Raw genomic sequence first — 20,830 nt, 5'->3', positions numbered from 1 at the left:
ACACCCTGCTTCACTGCATATAAGAGATTATGCACACACCGTTGTGTGATCACAAGAATTTAGCAGGCAGTTTATTCACTGTGTTCATGACCATTATGCCCAGGTCAGACTACATACATTTATTCGCACTTCAAAATAATGCTCACTTATCTTATATTGAGCCTTGTTGTAACCGATTGTCCTAAAGAAGCTGTCTTAAGGGGAAGGGAGCTAAAAAGTTCCCTTCCTTTTAAGACCATCCTCACTTTCCAGCTTTGTTCTGATTGGCTGACCCTTCACAAATAGAAAGCTTGAGTCACAGATGGGCGCCGTTCACAGCTAGAGCTGTGTGCCTAAGATGACCATGTTAGGGCTATCCCTCCAAAATGCCAAATGTAGAAAAACTGCTTGAAATTTAGCATTTAAAAGTTATATTCTTTTAACTGCAATTCGGGGATTAGTATAATTATTGTGTGAGAAATCCAGTTCTTAATAATTCTGCAGGTTTTTGGTGCTGTTAGGGCTCGACATTGGGTCCATTCTTACCCTGTGGGAAATGGTGTTTTGTCTGTACACCCAAGCAACACCATTTGAAGTTCCCCAATGACAATAACAAGCCATCTGCTGTATTGGAATTGCCCGGAGAAGTTTACCTTCCCTTTTTTTTTTTTTTTAAATAAAATGTGGAAATATCCACTACTGGCATTATTGATCACGTCCTCTTGATACCTTGGCCCTCGGGAAGATTATGTTCTAATTTTGTTGCCGCTCATCTTAGCTGGCTGTGCGAAGCGGCGATAAGGATTATTCATTTTTATGATAACTGGCCAGAGGGCGGGGGCGTTCCAGTTATTATGCCGTAGCGTTTTATGTCACAGCTCCTCGAGGTAAACTAACGGTCCTGCTTAAGAGGGAGAAATATGTGGGCTCTCCTCTGTTAGTAAGTGAGCCCGCAGCACAGCCTCACTTGTGTTAAGCGTTTTATTAATGTATTTTGCACTGTCATCAGCAGGTAGCGATGCTCATTGCGCAGCTGTGGCACATAGGCACAGTCGGCTTACGCAAACACAATATAGTGTGACAAATGATTTACTAACATAACATAAAGGGCTCGGGTAGTTTTTTGTATTCCTTTGGGCTTTTCCATTGTGGCTCGGAATGAATCGGTTGTCCCTTGATGGGGTCGGTGAGCATTCAGAACATGATGGCGGCTTGTCAGTGGATACCCTCCCCATTAACAGGAATAATGTGATTAGTGTATAATACACACAAGAGGGCACACTGAGGACAATGTCCTAATGCTATAGTGTGCTGGCCCCTTCAGCACACTGGAAATAACTGTAAAGCACGTCAGTGTCCTTGCTCCTCTCAGTGTCTCTTGTGTATTTGCGATATAGATGCAGCACATCATACCGTTTGACTTTATAATCATTCCGCCATGATTTTTATTGACCTTCCCCTGACAGCGTGGGGTGACACGAGCGGTGAAAGCATTTGAGCAGCATTTTCTCCAACAGGAGGAGAAAACTAAATAAGGGAGATGAAGACGGAGCATACAGAGTGGTTTTGTTTCACCTTGTAGCAACACTGTTTTTGACTGTGGAGCCAGACAGCAGCAGGGAGGGAAAACATTCAGCTCTACAGCGATGCACAGCACACATTGATCTTGGAAGTCTTTTGACATATTTGCTCGCACTAAAAATACCTGCAGTCTCACTCTCTTCTGCTCTGTCTCTGCTCTCTCTGGCTGTTTTTTGTTTTTAAATTGTTAATTTTCTTGCTTTTACCTGCATAGCATGTATGCATGCATGTGCAGTGAAAGGCATACCAATAAACAGCACGAACATGGTGCTGAAACAGGAAAAAATATGAAATTTTGAAATGTAATATATATGCAAGTTCTGTTTGATGTTCCCCAGCTTTAGCAACATGCTGAGCCTCACTCAAAGTGAGCTTCAGTTCGACTAGCTAGGCCATCTCAATTTTGTGCTGGGTCACTTTTGATCTTTGAGTTCCCTGTCCCCTCAGCGAAAGTGCCTCCATTTGCTGCACTTGTAGGGAAGAAAGTCGATGGTCATGAAGCTAAAAAATAAATAAGAATGTGGTTCAGTCTCTTTTGTCATAGAAAGATGTGACTCTAGTTTGGGTGGTTGCTCCAGACTTAAATACTTCAACATGTAATGGAGGGATTTCTAACACGGGCGTTCATCCTCCAATATGTATTAATCTTCTGAAGAAATTTTTATTTTGGAATTAATAAGATATAGATTGTACAAAGGTCACGATTTAATTGAATTAAATTAGAATCTAATGCTAATTACCAAATGTTTTTATGCTAATGCAATAATCATGGTCACTGTGATACTTGGCAAACATCAGCATTCTTGTACATCAGTGTGAATATTAGCATACCGAGAGTTGGCTCAAAGCGCTGCTGCACCGGGTGCATTTTCACAGACACTCTAACAAGATGTTGACTTTTAATTTTGCCTTTAAACAAACCTTCAGTGAGTTAATATTAATCTTAGTGGAGTATGTGTTCTGTGTTGTTTACACCAAAAAATTAAAAAAACACCTGCAGTAGAAACAGGCAGGAATGACTCATCAACATCTAATGATTTAATATGAGCCTTGTGATCAAGGTCTACCTCCTTTGTGGGTATAACGCTTTAGGACCACACGATGCATCCCTGCAGAAATAAAAACAGGGGTTAGATCCAGAGCAGTTCTGTTAACATGTTTTTTGCAGCTGATGACATTAGCTGTAAAAACCTGGTCAAATCTATCATCGTAATGATTATCTGCACCAGCAGCTAAATCAGGAGGGTTGCAGGCTTTCCGGTTTTTGTGTGCAATGACAAACGTCTGTGCCTACGGGAGGAACCGCTTCCATTTCCGTCCAGCCTCTGGTCCTCTCTGTCAACCCAATGTGACCCTCACAGGAAAAGCTGCAGGGCTACAGTGCTGTAATACTATCCACCAGAGTCCACAGGGGGGAAAGACCAGAGAGGGCAGCAAGTGATGGAAAGATGAGGAGAGTGAAGTAGGCTCATTGGTCAAAATGTTAATGTTGATGATTTTTGCACCCAAATGTATTGTTTTATTGTTTTTTTTAACTTACTGTTTTTAACCTAATGTTTAGCTACCACCTTGTAGTGTGGGGGACATTACTCCTTACTTTTCTGAATAGTAATGCAGTACGCAACTTAATTACTCACCAAACAAAGTAATTGATTACACCACTCGTTCCATTACTTTCTTGTTACGCCATCAAATGACCTAAAATGCACAGTCTCATAATTACCATTTAACAATATAAACCTTAGACCACACTCCAATACAAATCCCTATCCTAATGAGGACAAACTGCATCTTTCTTGTAGTTTTTAGGTGTGAACACAAAGCACAGATGAAAACAACCAAAAGAGACTTCAAAGTTATCGCCATAGTGATTTTACATTAGAAACATGAACAGGCAGAAATGGAGGCTGCAGCGCAGCAAGCCTGAGTGCTCGTCACTGCCTTGATGCCTTGCTGAGTTACATTACTGTTACTGAAAAATAGAATGTGATTACGTCAATTATGTTACTTTGTAACGTGTTACAACCAATGCTGCTGTCTTGTAGTTTACATACTGGTACATGGATAGCAATAGTTAAAGTTTTTCTTCTCCCTGCTCTCACCTATAACCGTTCATGGTAGATGCCGCTCCCTGAGCCTGGTTCTGCTGGAGGTTTCTTCCTGTCAAAAAGGAGTTTTTCCTTCCCGTTGTTGCCAAGTGGCTGTTCATAGGGGGTGGAGGGGAGGCAGTTGTTTTGATTTAGGGCTACATGAATAAGAGTGAAATGAATTGAACCACCAACAAGTAACTTCTATGTTATGTGATTTCCAATAATTCCAAGTAGCTCCTCAGTCTGTGAATCTAGCTCTGCTAAATATTGTTTTTAGCCACGGGAGAGGGAGACAAATGAATAAACAAAAAGCATTTATGCCGAATTGAAACCTTCATCCATGCTCTGTTGGACATCGGTGGAATCAAATTCGAGGCACCATGAAAGAAAAGAATAAGCACTGCTATGAATTCATTTCAGTAGTTTGAATTCTGTCACGTACATTTTCTACACCCAACACAGCGTAGTGTGCATTTATTCTAGCCACTGAATGTGAGGTAAATTGATCTGTCAGTATGAGAGACACATATAGACAGTTTTAAAGGGAAAGAGTTCAGAAGAGCATGTCGTTACCGAACATCTTTTTTTTCTCTTTTTCTCTTCTCCTGCCCCATTACTTCCTTTTAAGGTATTTTATTGCTCTCACTGTTGGATGTCTTCTTTATATTGCCATAGAAACACAAAAAAAAATCTCTGAGTCAGTGCAAAACATAAACATGACCCCTTTTTTGTGTGCTTCTCCTCTCTCCCTCTTTTAAGTCTCAGTGTTAGCCTTGCAAAGCACAGCAGTTGGAAAGTGTGCCATTTAAAATATCAGTGCTTCTTGTTGTCTTTGTCATTGTCAGAGGCTCTTGCAGTGAGAGCCCTGATTGTTATCGTGCAGATTATCACGTCTCTTCGGGCCTCAAAGGCCGTGTGTTTGGATTTCAGCTCCAAAGCACGTGCAGACATTTGCAGAGGAACATCACTGAATATAGATGTGACACCGCTTTAATGGCAAAGTAAACCAATACATAGGGAACTTCAACTTTCTCAACAGGAGTTTGTTCCCTACTATTTATTAGATCTAATGAGCCTTGCTGCACTGCCTAGCCTCCCTCTGACCCTATAGTAATATCACCCTCCTTTCTCGGCGCTCTGTGTGTTGGGTTTTTTTGAAGCATGGCCTGCTTGATGAGATGTGGCAGTGATATAGAGAGCGTTCTAGTTCTCCTTATTAGCACTGAAGCGGAGGGAAGGGGCGGGGGCGGGGGCATAGGCAGCAGGATTGAGGGCGTCAGAGAAAAGGCTGGAGGGAAAAGGAAGGCACTCCAGACACTTTTTAGGACACGATTGCTCAGACCGTTTAGATGCTAGTGGTTATGTATTACACTAAATTATGGTCTGCGTATAATAACTCAGCACTGTTCTGTGTTTGAATTTAAAGTCCGCGCAGTCATTTATTTTTACAATATGCAGGTATTGTAGAAATACCACTAGACAAGACTTAAAAAGTCAATCCACTGAACACCTTTTCGCACTGACCTTCATAGTCCACAGAGGATAAATCTTGGTGACTTTCACAATACCCTTGTTTATCCTCTTGTGCCACCCAGTGGTTAGTTTTTGTTGTCCATTTTTCAGAAAATACTTGCAAAATTATTTCATTTCCCATCATCCTCTTCTGTACTAGTTTTCATACCCCCCGTTCTTCAACTGTGTTTTTTTTTCAGGTCTTTTATTAGTTTCTTAGGTTGAGTTGATTTGTTTTTGGTTAATAATAAAATACAAATATGTGACAACGATGGCCACTTTATTAGAAACACCTTGCTAGTACCGGTTGGACCCCCTTTAGCCTTCAGAGCTCCCTTAATTTTTCATAATGTAGATTCAGAAAGGCTGATATTCCTCAGAGATTTTGGTCCTTATGGATGCAATGGCATGATTACACTCTGCAGATTGGTCAGCTACACAGTCATGATGGAAATCTACTCTTCTACCCCATCCCAAAGGTGCCTTATTGGATTGAGATCTGGTGGCTGTGAAGGTCAGTGAACTCAATATAATGTTCAGGAAACAAGTTGGAGATGATCTGAGCTTTGTGACATGGTACGTTTCCTGCTTGAAGCAACCATCAGAAGAAGTACACTGTGATCAAAGGGATAGACTTGGCTGGAAACAATACTTGCTTGTTTTCATGTTGCTTACACCAATTTTGATCCTACCATCCAAACGTCACAGCAGAAACTGAGACTCATCAGATGAGTTCATGTTTTGGTTTTTTCTTTCTTTTTTCATTCTTGTAGTGGCACTTGGTATGGTCTTCTGCTGCTGTAGCCCACTTACTTGTGAGTGTTGTGCATTCAGAGATGCTCTTCTGCAAACCTTGGTTGTAATTGTATAACTTGTTGCGCGCAAAGCAGTCTGGCCATTCTCCTCTGACCTCCGCCATCAGCAATGCTTTTCTCCCAGAGAACTTTTTCAGACCATACTCTGTAAATCCTAGAGATGATTGTGGATAGTAGGATTAAGCATAATCCCTGTAAATCAGCATTTTCTGCAATACTTGGACCAGCCCATCTGCCACCAACAACCATGCTGCCTTCAAAGTCACTTAAATTATCTTTCTTCTATGTTCTGTACTCAGTTTGAACTTCAGAAGGTCTACATACCAAAGTGGAAAAAAAAGAGAATAAATAAAGCATGTGGCCCGATGTGCCTCTATATTCACCCTCTGGTGTTTGAAAGTGTTAACATTAAGCTACACAAGGCCTGAATTGGCACTTATACTGATCACTCAAAGCACTCAGTGGCCACATTCACACAGTGCACTTGATCAGTCCCTCATCCACACACAAAAGCCCTCTGAGGCTCAGGGAGAACATGCAAACTCCATACAGCAAGGTTCAAACCCAGAACCTTCTTGCTGTGAGGCCACAGTGCTAACCATTACACCACCGTGCCACCAGCTTCAGATTTTTCTTTCATTGGCATTGTGATCTTGCTCGTATTAGCATATAAAAGAAGAGACAAATTGCCACCTTCCTCTTTTGTGTTTCCAGCAAAAAGCCTGTGACTCTAAAATAAGGACAGTGACAATGTGCGCACCACAAAAACACTACCATGCTGAAACTAGACAACTAAAAATAACCAAAGGAGTGGGCAGAGCACTGATATTTTTAATAGCACAGTCAAATGAGAACCAGGTTGCCAGTCACCACATGAAAGATTATAAACCACACCAAGGAGCTTGGTCAAAATAATGTATGCAGTGTGTACCTCATGCCCATGTTAACAAATTATAGACTTGCTCACCTCAAACTGGAAGTCATGGGCTCTGTCTTCTTTGTATTAGAGGGGATTGCATCTAATTTGTGTTTCAAACTACCAGCAGAAATGACTGTTGTTCATTTTGCCCGTCTTGATGTCTCTCTGTTTGCTTTTCCCCATCTCTCTCCTCCTCCCCTTCATCTGACCGTCCTCTCTAATAACACTGGGATTGGCCTCACTTCAGTTGCCACACTAGGCACAAAAAGCAGAGAAAATGAAGCAGCTGAGTTAAGGGAGAGACGCACCTCAGGTCTAATTACGTGCTGGGTGTCAATTCACAACAGCCATCAGCTTTCTTTCGTCATTTATGTGGTGTGTGCTGTTCTGCCTTATTTAGTAACAGATTTTTTAAAAAAAAAGAAGAAGCTGCATAATCCGGTACATTCTTGACAAAATAGCTTTGTAATAAACAACAGATACACTTAACTTGTAATTGGCATAGATGAGAGGCCTCTATCAAAGAACGTCATCCAAATAAGGGTGATTTACAGTCCCCATAGAGCCCCAATCCTCTTTTGAAGTTGCTATGGTGGTTTTACAAATAGATTTAATGCGTCTTTTTAATCATGAGAAGAAGTAAACTCCACTCGGATAGGTCTGAGCTTTGCACGTCTGAAAACTTTCAAGGACTTCCCAAAACTTCGAGTTCTGTGAGGTTTCACAGGGGAGAAAGAGCCAACAACCTTTTTTAAGTGCAGTCACGTATTCTCGCTGGCACTGAGATCTGGACTCTATTTTACCCACTGGAGTGCATTGTCACAAGTCACATTAGAGTAGCTGGTATTGCTTTCACTTTCTCATCAATGAGCTAACAGTCACTGTATAGGGATAGATAGTTCACTGTAGCTGAGATCTAATGGCTCAGTCAGACTCAATTGCATTGGACCGATTACAAGCATTCCCAGAGGCTGTGCGTGAAACACTTCTGGGTGATCATTTATGATCACAAAGCAACTGTGAAGGTCTCCCAGTGGGAGGCAACCTGTCTGCAAACAATCACAGTCTGACATGGAATGAGTGCAGTCCCTCTCAGACAGATTGGTGCAGCTTTGTAAATAATAGCAGTCTAATTTATAAACACAGACAGATTGCTGCAGGAGACTTAATTCCAGGTGAAATCAGTGGAACTACGTCACTGTTTCTGGAGAAATTTCTACATTTCAGTTCCAAATTTATGAGGTGTGGCTGGGTGCTGAAAGTAAGTGGTTAATTTCTATTCATGTTGACTCCAGTCAACTGCAACCTGATAGCAGACTGATTTGGTCTTATTTTTATCACCATCTTAATGCACCAATTTCTCAACTGAGTGCGAGTGCTCGAGCCCTTTCAGAGGCAATGAGACCCCAATTTCACTTCTACTTGTTTCCAGTAATTTTTGCTCAATCACTGGTTTCCCCAGTGGGATTGGAGCATTAATCAAGACTTTGAAGATGGGTGTGGCCTAACCCAGGAGAGCTAAGTAGCATTGTAAATAGAAAAGCACCATCAGTGGGATCACACTAGCCCCAGCACCAAGGAGTTCTCATAGAGCATATTCACTGTTAAAACACCCAATAGAGATATCCAATATGGGGACTTGCATTAAAAATTCAAAAGACTGTTTAATAGGCGCCCTCTTCATGCACCATTTAGTCAAAGATCGGACCACACCCCTCTAAATCTCGACCTGTAAAATTAAGTGATTCTGTTTTGCCCTTCCTTACAAAATCTGCCCAGAGACAGACAGACGTATAAACACCTGCCATTGTGGCAGCTTCTGTTACTGTCACCAGAGGCACATTTTCCCAAGATGACACACACACAGACAAACCTACAAGCTGAAAACAATACCAGCCATGCGGTTACAGCTGGTGATAATGTACTGTAGTAATGACTATCAAGTACTCATGGGACTAAAACTCAATGTGGTGGCGACTGTCATGCCTGGTGTGATCCCATTATGAGATCATTTCTAGTGTTTTTTTTTATTTTTTAGCAAGTGTTCCTTAGTCATCAAAGGTGTTTTGTTTTTGTTTTTTTTTACTTGTAAAGCTGCTCACACCAGATGATCTTTATATAAATAACATTAAAGTTTGGTTTCTTTGAATCAGTGTCAAAAAGTTTCATTTGATTCCATCTTGTTAGAAAACAAGACATAGCAGCTACTTTTACAGTTGGCATATTATTTTTATATTCACCCATCTAAAAATGACATTCATACACAAATAGCCATCGCACCTACTTTGCACATCAGTGGATGATTGGCTCCCTGTGGTGTATCTTTGATTAGCCGGAGAACGGGATGCTCCAGCAGCTATAGAAACCGTCTGATAGTGTGCCCCCCCCCACACACACACACACACACCACCACCACCACCACCACCTCCCCCTCCGTTCTTTAAACACCACCGCTCTGTCTCCTCTTCCTCTCCCTCCACGCATCTGTCACTTGCGTCTCGTCTCCCTCGCTGCTACGCTGGTTCCCTAGCTTAACAAGCTGCTGGGGGACTTACATGAGAGTGCACCCAGAAATTTGTTGAAGGGATCCAAACAAGTGATGATTCATCCCCAGATGGCTCTATTTCCATCTCTCCCTTTCTTTAATACCTTAATGCCCGTCTCCACCTGTTTCTGCAGCTCTACAGAGTACCTGATCGATTTGAATTGAAAGGGCTTTTTCTTTTAGATTGATTAAAAAAAGAGCATCCGTTCCATATATTGCATCCATCCATCTTTAAAAGAAGAAGAAAAGCTTCTTTAAAAAAAAAAAATTAAAATAAATTGATGTGATGCTTTAAAGTCACAGCTTCTGTTGACAACTAGTAAAGCCATCTTTTGTTTTTGCTGCTCTTCCTTTTGCATGAAGGCGAGGTGCAGAGATCACTCTGTGCATATGAATGAAAGTAAAGGAAACGCCTGCTCTTATTAGAGCTGTGGAAAATATTTTTTTGCACATACACAGTTGCATTCCAAGTACGTGTCGATATGAAATTATTTTGATTGCCTTCATTTTATTACGACAACATTCGTGTTCCCGTTTCTCGTTTCACACTGAGAAAAGGTGAAACGGTAAATCAACGTTACTTATCACGGCGACGTCTTTCATATGATTTCTTGAATGTACTTGTATACGTGTGAGGTTATGAGCCAACTATTAGTGGCTAAAATTAGACAGTCAAAAGAAAAGACTGATGTTAATGCTGCCATTAAAGCTGGGTCAACAGTGTTTTTGTAAACAGTTAATCACACCAGCTTCACTTGAAAGAAGTCACTATCCTGACTAGCTGGTAAACAGGATCTGGCATCCTTCCTTGAGTGTGTTAGAGCACAAAAGATCTGTCTGTTATGAAGTTTGCTAGTATAACTTAAAAGGCGTTGCTATGGCTCACCTGTTTGAGCTTGTGACCCGGATGCTGAAAGCCACAGCAGGCACCTTGGTTTGAGTCCATTGTGTGTGTGTGTCGTTCCCCCTCTGCTGCTTTCCCGTCCATTTCTGTCTCTGAAATGTCAAAAATCAATCTTTTTGGAACTGTTTTTTTTTTTTTTTTCCCATTTCTTGATAGGGCATTTACACACCTATAGTTAGTTTTACAATGGCGTTTCGTTTCATTTCGCACAGAGTGAACTCCGATAGCTTCAGTACAAAAAACTCAAGAGCGTTTGGTCCGCTTATCGACCAGACACGTCTGGGGCAGGAGCAACAAAAGGAAATACAGGAAGAAGCTGCTGTGTTCTGGACTAGTCTGGACACGGAGAATTTACTTCAAGCATTTGGAGTAAATCTCTGCAATTTTAATTCATTGTAGAAGCTAGTTGTGACATTTTGCCCACAGTGCATATCTGTGGCACTCTGCCACATCCTGGAATGCAAAGCACACTTGGTAATTGAGTTGGATTGAGGTAGGATCACATATTCACATTAAGCAAACAACTCTGGGGTTTGTTAGGAGCTGGAACGATCTCATCTCCTTGGGCGGCTGTGGCTCAGGTGGTAAAGCAGGTCGTCTACCAATCAGGAGGTCGATGGAGCCACGGCTCCTCCTGTCCAGTGTGTGTCTGTGAATGTTAGATGTACAAGTTAAGCACTGTGTGAATGAGACGTATAGCAGAAAGCATTTAGAAACAGAAAGTAACCATGTAAGCACCAATCATTTTAATTTGAATTACTTTTTTTCAACGGATCATAATTTTCCTAATAGTCAGTTAGAGCATCTCAAAAGCTGTCACGGCCTTTAGTGCTCTGCCCAAAGAACAAATATAAAGGATGGACTTGGTGGAGGGAGAGAGGAACTCAATATCCTGTTTTGCTTTGTTTTGCGGCTTCTTTAGGAAGTGGGTGAAAATGAATCAGATGAAACTGTATTCAAGTCCAGGCCCTTTTTATTTTTCTTGCCACCACCAACTCTCCCCTGAGGACGCATTTTGTTTTCATGGCCATTACACTGAATTTCCATTATGCACTGTCATTTGTTTTTTCTGTTTAGTTTTTTTACTTCCAAGCTCTCACCTTCTTGCACGATTCAGCTCTTTGTATAATTGGACAGACATCTTCATCAACTCATTCATTATGTGCGTGCGTTTTGAGACTAGCAGTTATTAACCTTGTGCTCGTCCTGTTTTGTTTTTTTTCTGTAGGACTTCCTCACAGATTTAATGATGTCAGAGGTGGACCGCTGCGGGGAGAACGAGCACCTCATCTTCAGAGAAAACACGCTGGCTACAAAGGCCATAGAGGAATACCTCAAACTGGTGGGACAGAAGTACCTGCACGATGCCCTCGGTTAGTGATTGGAAAGGGAGCCGGGGCAAAAGGCGCTGTAATCTTCTGCTCTTCATCTTTTTGTTGCTTTCTTCTCCTGCACGTAGACACTTCCTCTGATGTCTGTTTATCCCCCGACCTTTTTTCTAACATCGAAGCGGAGCGTACACGACTCAGGTTGAGAAGGATTAAGAGCAGTGTTATAGTAAATATTAGTAAAGGGCGAATATCACCAGGTGAGCTTGTAAGCTGCCCTGCAGTGGCCTGATGGCTGTTTGTGTGGCTTTATAAAAGTGGCACGTGGAGAACAGAGCCTCAGGTGGGAAGAGGGGAGGAAGCAGAGGTGGCCAGGCAGGTGATAAGGTACGGGAAAATTGAGTTCGTATAAGGAAAAGACAAGTAAGAGACAAGCAACAGGCTGAGGACATAACATAATTAGCACAGTATCAAGCAGGTGGACCAGTGAGAGGGGCATTGATGCACTACAGGTGTGTTTTCCTCCTCTAGCTAACATTTAAGTATGCATCCGCCAAACCACGCTTTCTAATATCCTTATTGGGAATCATGCCTTGCGGTTTCTCTGCCATAACAGTGAAACTCATGCTGACTGCAAGTCTCTTTTTGTCCTCAGAGTGGACGATAAGAGAGAAAGACGGTGTTTTTCTGTTAAAGGGTGAAATTGCAATACAGGCTCTATTGATTACTGGGTCATTCCATCCCAACATGGGCCTTCTGCTCGAGCGTCTCCAATTTTCGTTAATATTTTATGGTCCAAAGTTTGGACTTATGTAATGATTGCTGTGAAATTTTAGCTTTTTGCCCCTCGAGACACTTGCAGTATTTTTTTTCCACACATTGAAATCAGAGGCAACGTTTCAAGATGAATAGCTCAAAAATTTTAAAGAAATATGACAAGTTGTACCAGGAAAAAAAATAGAATGTCCAAATAGAACAAAATAGAACTAAATGTAATTATCAGATAATAATTTAGTTAAATATGTGCATATTTTGAAATCATAATAAATCATAATTAATTTTTTCTGTGCTAAAAATGGTCAGATTTTACCATCAAAGATGTATGAAAATTGCATTTTTTTAAATTTATTGACTGAAAATTTCAAGAGAGTCCAGTGAAAATTTCAGGGTTTCATCTTTAATCGTTTTTGAGATGTTAATGTTCAAACATTACCTTTGATGTCACTGTGCGAAAATATGGCTTGAATGGGCTCAATGGACCGTTTTTCAAAAAAGAAATGGCCTTGAAAGATATTTTTCACAGCGGTCATTATATAAATTCAAGCTTTGGACATTAAAATTTGTATTCAAATCAGAGACGGTCGAGGAGAAAATATTCTAAAAATGTTCTTCTGAGAAGAGACAAAGCAGCAGCAGCTAATCTGTAAATGGCTCCCAGCCTTTCTGGCACCTATTTTTAAAACTTTATATTTTAATTAATTAATTAATTTATGGTATTCTGCTAGTGTTTGTGTTCTTCTTGTCCACATGGGTGTCTCTTTCTGGCTGTCTTCAAATTGCTGCTTGTTTCCTTGCGTGTCTTTCACTGGGCTGACTTCAGACAGAATTTGAGCTCTGGAAAATTATGCATCACTGCGTTGCTTTTATTTTTTGACGTCTGGCTAAGCGTTTGATGTCACTGGACCCAGGGCAGCACAAGGACGGCCAAGCTTTCCTTTTTAAACCACCAGAGACTCAAGACGCTGCTGTTCCATTTTCAGTCACACTGATTAGAGTGGAATAAAAATCTCAGACCACGGCCAAACTTCAAATTCGCTACTTTTGTGTGTTGTTGCCTTTTCTTTTTTTTTCCTTTACGCAATTCTTCTGCACGACCTTGTTTGGGTTGTGTGAGTCTGACGGCTCTTGTTGTCTTTGAGAGCTCAACCGGACTGGACTGATTATATCACATATCAACAAGGAAACATATAAGTAAATATGTTCCTTAACTCTTTTTGTTTTTTAATTTGTAGGCGAGTTCATCAAAGCTCTGTACGAGTCGGATGAGAACTGTGAGGTTGATCCATCCAAGTGTTCGTCAGGTGACCTGCCAGAACACCAGAGTAACCTGAGGATGTGCTGTGAGCTAGCCTTCTGCAAAATCATCAACTCATACTGGTGAATGCTGGAGCTTTTATTGTTTAAAAGTGTGTTTAAGTGTCTCCAGTGTGCACGCATTGTAACTTTTATCCAGGCTTCATCGTTGTGTATTATAAACAGTGCTACTGAGGGGGCTTTTAATTAAGTAATATACAATGTAGCAGCAGTTGCCAGATATGTAAATACAAACAACTGTTGTTCTAAGTGTGATTATAGCAACAGCTCAACAATGATTTAAAGAGCCTGCTGAGAGCTCCTTACTAAAATTCAAAAAGGAGACGCATCACATGATGAAGGAACCACATGATTAATGTTCACTCAGCCTACAACCTTGCTACATCCAGCAGCATAGACAGTAATATGAGATACTCATACCATACAAAAATATGCATTATTAAATCAAGTACACAAGTGCCAGGAATGAAGTCTTCTTTATATAACACCAGTTTAAAGTAAAGACCCTACAGTGTCAGAGTAAAAATCCCGACAATCAGACGATTAGCTTTGAGCAGCACTTGGTGACAGCAGGAAGGAAGAACTCTCCTTTAACAGGAAGAAACCTCCAGGAGGACCAGGCTCAGGGAGAGGCAGTTATCTACCTTGTCTGAAAGTCTACATTTGGATCTCAGAGAGTAACTTCTCTCCACTCTCTAATCACCAACAGTGTCTTTCCACGAGAACTCAAAGAGGTTTTTGCATCGTGGCGGCAGGAATGCAGCAACCGTGGTCGACCGGACATCAGCGAACGTTTGATCAGCGCTTCCTTGTTCCTGCGGTTTCTCTGTCCGGCCATTATGTCCCCCTCGCTTTTCAATTTGATGCAAGAGTATCCCGACGATCGCACGGCACGCACACTCACGCTCATTGCTAAAGTCACACAAAACCTGGCAAACTTCACCAAGTAAGTTTCTGCTTTTGTTGTGTGTTTTTAAAACACCTTCTATTGTTAGAGTAGAATTGTGGACTTAAAACTCTGCTACGTTGTTTTGTCCACGTTTCTCTTTCCTGTCCCTGTTCCTAACAGATTCGGTAACAAGGAAGAATACATGTCCTTCATGAACCAGTTCCTGGAGCACGAGTGGACCAACATGCAGCGCTTTCTGCTAGAAATCTCAAACCCAGAGACAATCTCCAACACAGCAGGCTTTGAGGGCTACATTGACCTCGGCAGGGAGCTCTCTACATTGCACTCCCTTCTTTCAGAGGTGGTCTCCCAGATGGACCAGGTACTTAAAAATATGTTGGTCATTAGCTGTCATCAAGATCTGTGCGTGGTCAGCCGTCTGCGCAAGAGAGACAAAGAAGAGAGTGCAGGCAGGGTGGAGTGAGCAAAGATGAGTGTCAGGGGTGAGTTGTGACAGAAGCATAGCTGTGAAAGGGAAGGTTTACAAGACAGTAGTGAGACCTGCTGTGATGTACGGAGGTGTTAAGATCTTCATTAGTAGTGGCCAGGATGGACATGATTAGAAACTGGACAAAGGACGTTGAACATGGAGCTGCCAGGGAGGAGCTAAATGGGAAGAACACAGAGGGAAGAAGTGAAGGAGGACATGCAGATGGTCGGTGTAACAGAAGAGGATAGGGTGAGGTGATCTGCTGTGGCGACCCCTAAAGGAAGCAGCAAGAAGTTTTAGTAGAAGAAGAAGACAACAGCCAATTAAATAAATCTTAATGCATCTCTGAGAGTCCTTGGTAAACCCCAAATAGATAATATACTCTGTGCGATACTTTGGTATTGATCTGCTACCAAAGTAAATACAGGGCCAGTATTGCTGATACCAGTACAGATACTTTTTACCTTATAAAGGCAGGGGGAGAGCAGTGTGTCATGACTTATGAGGTAAATCATCATTAAATTAAATAGATGTGACCATCAACACAAAAATGGTCAGCCATTTTTCATTTTGCATCTTTGATGTTTCATCATTTTCTACATTTCTAAAACACTACTCAGTGGGTGACATAGAAACAAAGTATCGCTCCTCTCGCGCTAGTATTGATCTAATACCAATACCAGTGTCGGTATTGTTACTATCGATAATTGGATCGATCCACTCACCTCTATTTTATACCTTTTTGCGACTCGTTATTGGCCTTGAATGTGTCTTACAAGGTTTTGCTCTGTCTATTCCACTCCTGTTCCTACATACCTCTGATTTTAGCCCAGTCGAAACTGGATTTTCCTGCTATTTCAAACGCAACTGATGTGCCGCTGCCCCTTTCAGGAAGAGATCCGTGAGTGACAGGGAGAAGCGCTAATGGGAGCAGCGCAGCATATTGAGTTGAGTTGGTGATGGCAGCTGATCAGACATGAATGAAACATTCTGTCACTTTGAAATTTCTCCCTGAGTGATGACTCTCCGATGTAAACATAAATCACAGCACTGCCATTGATTTAAACTTGAAATCAGGACTTTACCACAGCTGAACAGGCGGCCTGAAAAATGGCTTGTGACGACAGGTTAACGCGCAGTTAATGGGCCACATTAGAGTCAATATTTCATAGTCCTTCTGTTGACAGACATGGAAAAATGTGTACATAAAAGCCGATTTATTGGAAATTTGGTGGTGTTGAAAGACCAGCATATGTGAGCACAGAGAGAGGGAAGCAGATATAAAGCAGACGAGTTTAGCTTGCGCTAAAACATAAGGGTGGAAGTAAAAACCCACAACAAAGCCTTATTTATTGGTTTATTGATTTTTTTTTTTATTTATTGATTAAAGGTGAGATCCTGCTGCTCAGGATTTCATCTCTCTAGTGTAGATCAGTATATTTATCCTACATCATCAGTAATTTATGATGGCATTACATAAACAGTGCGCCGGGGGAGAACACACTGAGGCCGTGGCGAGGCATGTTCTGGGTTTATAAGGACATTTCCATTAGCTGTGGTAGCAGATGGGAAGCTGGTGGTAGCAGATGTTTCTTTTTCTTACTGTAGATCATTCAGCTAAATCTTGTCTTTCAATAATTCAGAAATCAAAGTCTGGTTGAACCCCACCCCCTGTCCATCAGACTGCAGTTTAATTATTCGATGTGGCGTGGGGAAAATAATGTCTCAAAAATATGCAAATTAGAAACTCAACCAAACTGCACTTAAATAAAATTGAATTAACGCTGCCACTGAAGTGGTCCGAAGCAATATTTAACATGGATTACATTTAATTCTGTCTTCTTATTATTATTTGCAGAGCGCAGCCTCTAAGCTGGGTCCTCTGCCCAGGATCCTGCGAGAGGTGAACACAGCTCTGTCTAACCCGTCCAGTGTCCAGATGACACCCGGCCAGTCCTCCGAGCAAATGGGCTCGCCTCCTGCTGAGGCAGGCTGCAGCATTTCCACCGGCCTGCAGAAGATGGTCATAGACAATGACCTTTCCGGGTAAGACATTTTAAAATATAAATACACTCAAATTTCTAAAAAGAGAAATGCGATTTTGAACGTTATTTCTAAGCTGCTGCTGAGACTGAAAAATTTAGCCACTGTGCTGAAAAAATACCATGCATGTGCAGCTGAGGTATATTTCACCACACCATTGTGGTATCCAAAGAGTCAGCTAGTACATGTTTAACTTGCTATAAATAGAAAAATCACTCAACATCTATGCCGCAGAAAAAAACGAAGTGGTCCTGAAAGAGTCCTTTTATCACTGAACAATTTAAAAAAAAATGGGATCTGCCAGTGACTCACCCTTCTCCTAATGATATAGACTTGAAGCGTTTTGGAACATTTGTTCAATTTTTAGAGAGCTGGATACCCTTAAGTGACTGTGCCACTCAAAAACATATAGCACAGACATGTCTGAGTTTGTTTACAGTTTTTAATAATGTACATCTTCTCCAGCTCCAACACTAGCAGCCAGCTCTGGGCATATTTGATTACAGGTCAGGTCTGGAATTGATTTGAGAGATGGGCTACTTGCAGGTAGTAGATGTGCTGGAAGGAAACTAATCTCTGTCACTTGCTGACTGATATCAGTCTGATATCAGTCTGCAATTTCTCATAATACAACAATTAACTGTAATAAATTTTTGTAAATCTTATATCTGTTGCTGTTTACAGAGGCAAGTTGCATTTAATAGAAATTCACATTTGCACTCAGCAACCTTTCTGTTCCACAGGAATATAACCACAATACAAGCAGCTAGCAGCCACTTGAGTCGAGTCCCCTCATGTTGTGCTTATTGACAAAGACTCATTCAGACTGATGGCAACATGTTGGCAATCTGCGTGCATTTATAAATGAAACAGCAGTTATTTGCAAACCTTCAGAGAGTGATTGCAGTCGGTTCACGTCAGAGTTGGACTGTCTGTGCAACTGTCATGTGGTCACAGAATATAGCAATGAAATATATTCACCAGCCAGAAGGTTGACATTTGTGTTTTTACATGTGTGAGTAAGATATCAGCTTGCTCTGAATTAGGATGTAGTTTTGTCAACGTGAGTGTGTCCACTAGTTTTAGTTTGAGACAATTTATTGTAAGTTTGCTCGGCTAATGTTATCACAGGACTCTGGTACATGAGATGAGCCATCTTTTTCATAGTATTTCCAGAGTATTTTCATTTATTTAATAAAATATTGATATTTGTGAGCCTCTCTCGATACAATATTGCAAAGCAGCTCTCTGTTGAATTGAAGTTGTCAAACCTACAAAAACCTAGTTGTTTTTTTGGGGGGCCATAACTCTCATAAGTGTTGGCCAGTTGTGACAAAATCTTACACAAATGTCTATGGATAGGGCAAAATTCCAAACTTGACTGATTTCCGGAGCCACGTAATCTTGAGGTGGTGATGAGAGTTCAGTGTCAGTGTCTTCTCGCGCTTGGCAGTTTTGCCGAGTGCTAATGTTTGCCAGGTGAGGCAGCGACACAGTGAAAAGTGTCACCTCTGCTTGTTTACATCAGCCCGATGAAATCCTGTTTACTTTCCAGTGGATGAATACTCACTCAGACGGCACCTTGTCTCGCTTATCCCCTTGTCCTCTCACTCGCTGCCAGAACAATGGCAAGGTGACTCTTGAAAAGATTAACATAAAAGCAGAGGGACCATCACCAGAAAACGGCTCAGACAAATGAAAAAAATAAAAAATCCAGCGTCTCAGGCAAAGATGAGGAGCATGAAGAGTGTCAGAGAGACGGTATCATTACGCTTATCAGGCATCTGGATCAATAGAACTAATTAAGCGATGTCCCTGTATAACCTGATGTCAGAGCCCTGCTCTTGTTACTTTATCACAATAACTATTTGCTCGTGTGTGTGTGTGTGGTGTAACCTCACGAGCGAACTGTGAGACTGAAATTCAAATGAGCTCGCCGCCATTCTGTCTTAATTGCTTCTCATCCACCAAAAAATAGGATGAATGTGTCAAGGTTTAGAAAAGGAGAGCGATTGAGCAGAATGAAGAGGAGAAAGAAGTTAAGGGAGGGAAAGATAATGGAACACTGGCAGAAGGACACCGAGAGCAGGAGGAGAGGAGCGTGATGTGAATGATAGAGATTATTGGAAGATAAGTCACATCTGTCAAGGTGATGGTCTTCTGGCAGTGAAGCCTCCATCTGCTATCAGAAGAAATGTGAGGGGACGGCTGAAAGAAATCGTGTTTTCCTAAAAGATTGATTTATTGGATTTTCTTTGATTAGATTACATTACATTTGTCTGTTGTGATCAGGTGGTTTTAGCTCATTTTAACACTTGGATCCACTTTTGTGGATAGTTTAAGACACATTTTATTTTTGCTCTTTTTGACCTCATGTTGACGTAGATGGATGGTTATCGTTATGGTTTCTGATGTGCCTCTCTTTCAGATTGGTCGACTTCACTAGATTACCATCACCCACACCAGAAAATAAGGATCTGTTCTTTGTGACAAGAAACTCAGCTATCCAGCCTTCCCCTGCACGCAGTTCAAGCTACTCTGAGACGAATGAGCCAGACCTGGGCATGGCCAATGGCAGCAAGAGCTTGTCCATGGTAGACCTCCAGGACCCCCGCATTCTGGATGGTGGCACAGTTCCTGGCTCCTCAGATGCTCTGGGTGAAGGCCCAGCTTCCGGGGCAGGCTGGTCAGCCATAACCTCACAAGGCAATATCCCCGGAGGTCCCACCATAAGGCGGCCAGGCCAGACCCCCACCACCCCAGGCACGGAAAGCACTCCTGGCCGACCCGCCCAGCTGCTAGCCCCGCTGTCCTTCCAGAACCCTGTCTACCAGATGGCGGCCTGCTTGCCCGTGTCCCCGAGGGGACTGAACGACTCGGGTTCAGAGTGCCACAGCTCGGTGAGTTCCCATAGCAACAATGAGGACGGGCCAGCAGGAGGCAAGCACTCCTTCTTGAACCACGGTGGAGGGGGCGGGGGGAGCAGCGGGGACGAGTACACCAGGCGCTCTGGGGAGTTCAACCGCCGGCAGCTGTCCCTCACGGAAACACCGCACCAGCCCGGCGTCCCCAGACAGAACAGCGCCGGCCCACAGAGGCGAATAGACCAACCGCCACCTCAGAACATTACTCGTGGCCGCACCCCACCGAATCCGCTCAACAGCGGGCCCTACCCTCGGCCCTCCTCCGGCAGCATGATGACGTCATCGCCCGACTGGCCCGGCAGCGGGGCTCGGTTACGGCAGCAGTCCTCCTCCTCCAAAGGCGACAGTCCTGAGACCAAGCAGAGGGCTCAGCACAAACAGGTACCGCTGCATGCAGCGCGAGCTGCAAACGTAAAATGCACAACTACTCGGTCATGTGAGCAATCTTCAGCACAGCCAGCTATAGCTGCCTCACTGTATTTAATCACTTTAAATTACAGTAATATACAAATTTGCTGTTACAGAACACCCATTTATGTCATGCACGTCAAAACGGGCTGCGTGGGTGCTCGCAGATGCTGCACATTGTGCCCTAATGAACTATAGTCACTGTGCATGTAATAATAGTAATTTGCATACAGGCAGCTCATCACCTCACCACTGTTTTACTGGTTAAGTTTAATGGGTTGAGAACGAGGGTGGCGGAGGCACAATTAG

The 20,830-nt window shown here is 42.3% G+C and overlaps 1 protein-coding gene across 8 annotated transcripts in view; it reads left to right on the top strand.

Moving 5' to 3' along the window:
* Positions 1–20,830, top strand: part of dab2ipb (DAB2 interacting protein b) — a 156,796-nt gene that overhangs the window by 122,053 nt on the left and 13,913 nt on the right. For all 8 annotated transcript variants that reach the window (XM_063478187.1, XM_063478188.1, XM_063478186.1 and 5 more), the window contains 6 exons: positions 11,574–11,718; positions 13,686–13,830; positions 14,477–14,713; positions 14,837–15,038; positions 17,005–17,192; positions 19,618–20,494. In XM_063478187.1, the coding sequence (XP_063334257.1) occupies positions 11,574–11,718; positions 13,686–13,830; positions 14,477–14,713; positions 14,837–15,038; positions 17,005–17,192; positions 19,618–20,494 (1,794 nt within the window). The remainder of the gene's footprint in view (positions 1–11,573; positions 11,719–13,685; positions 13,831–14,476; positions 14,714–14,836; positions 15,039–17,004; positions 17,193–19,617; positions 20,495–20,830) is intronic.

The sequence above is a fragment of the Pelmatolapia mariae genome, linkage group LG7 (genome assembly GCF_036321145.2).
Source record: "Pelmatolapia mariae isolate MD_Pm_ZW linkage group LG7, Pm_UMD_F_2, whole genome shotgun sequence".
NCBI lineage: Eukaryota > Metazoa > Chordata > Actinopteri > Cichliformes > Cichlidae > Pelmatolapia > Pelmatolapia mariae.
The sequence above is the reverse complement of the archived record's forward strand: the minus strand, read 5'-3'. Positions and strand labels throughout refer to the sequence as shown.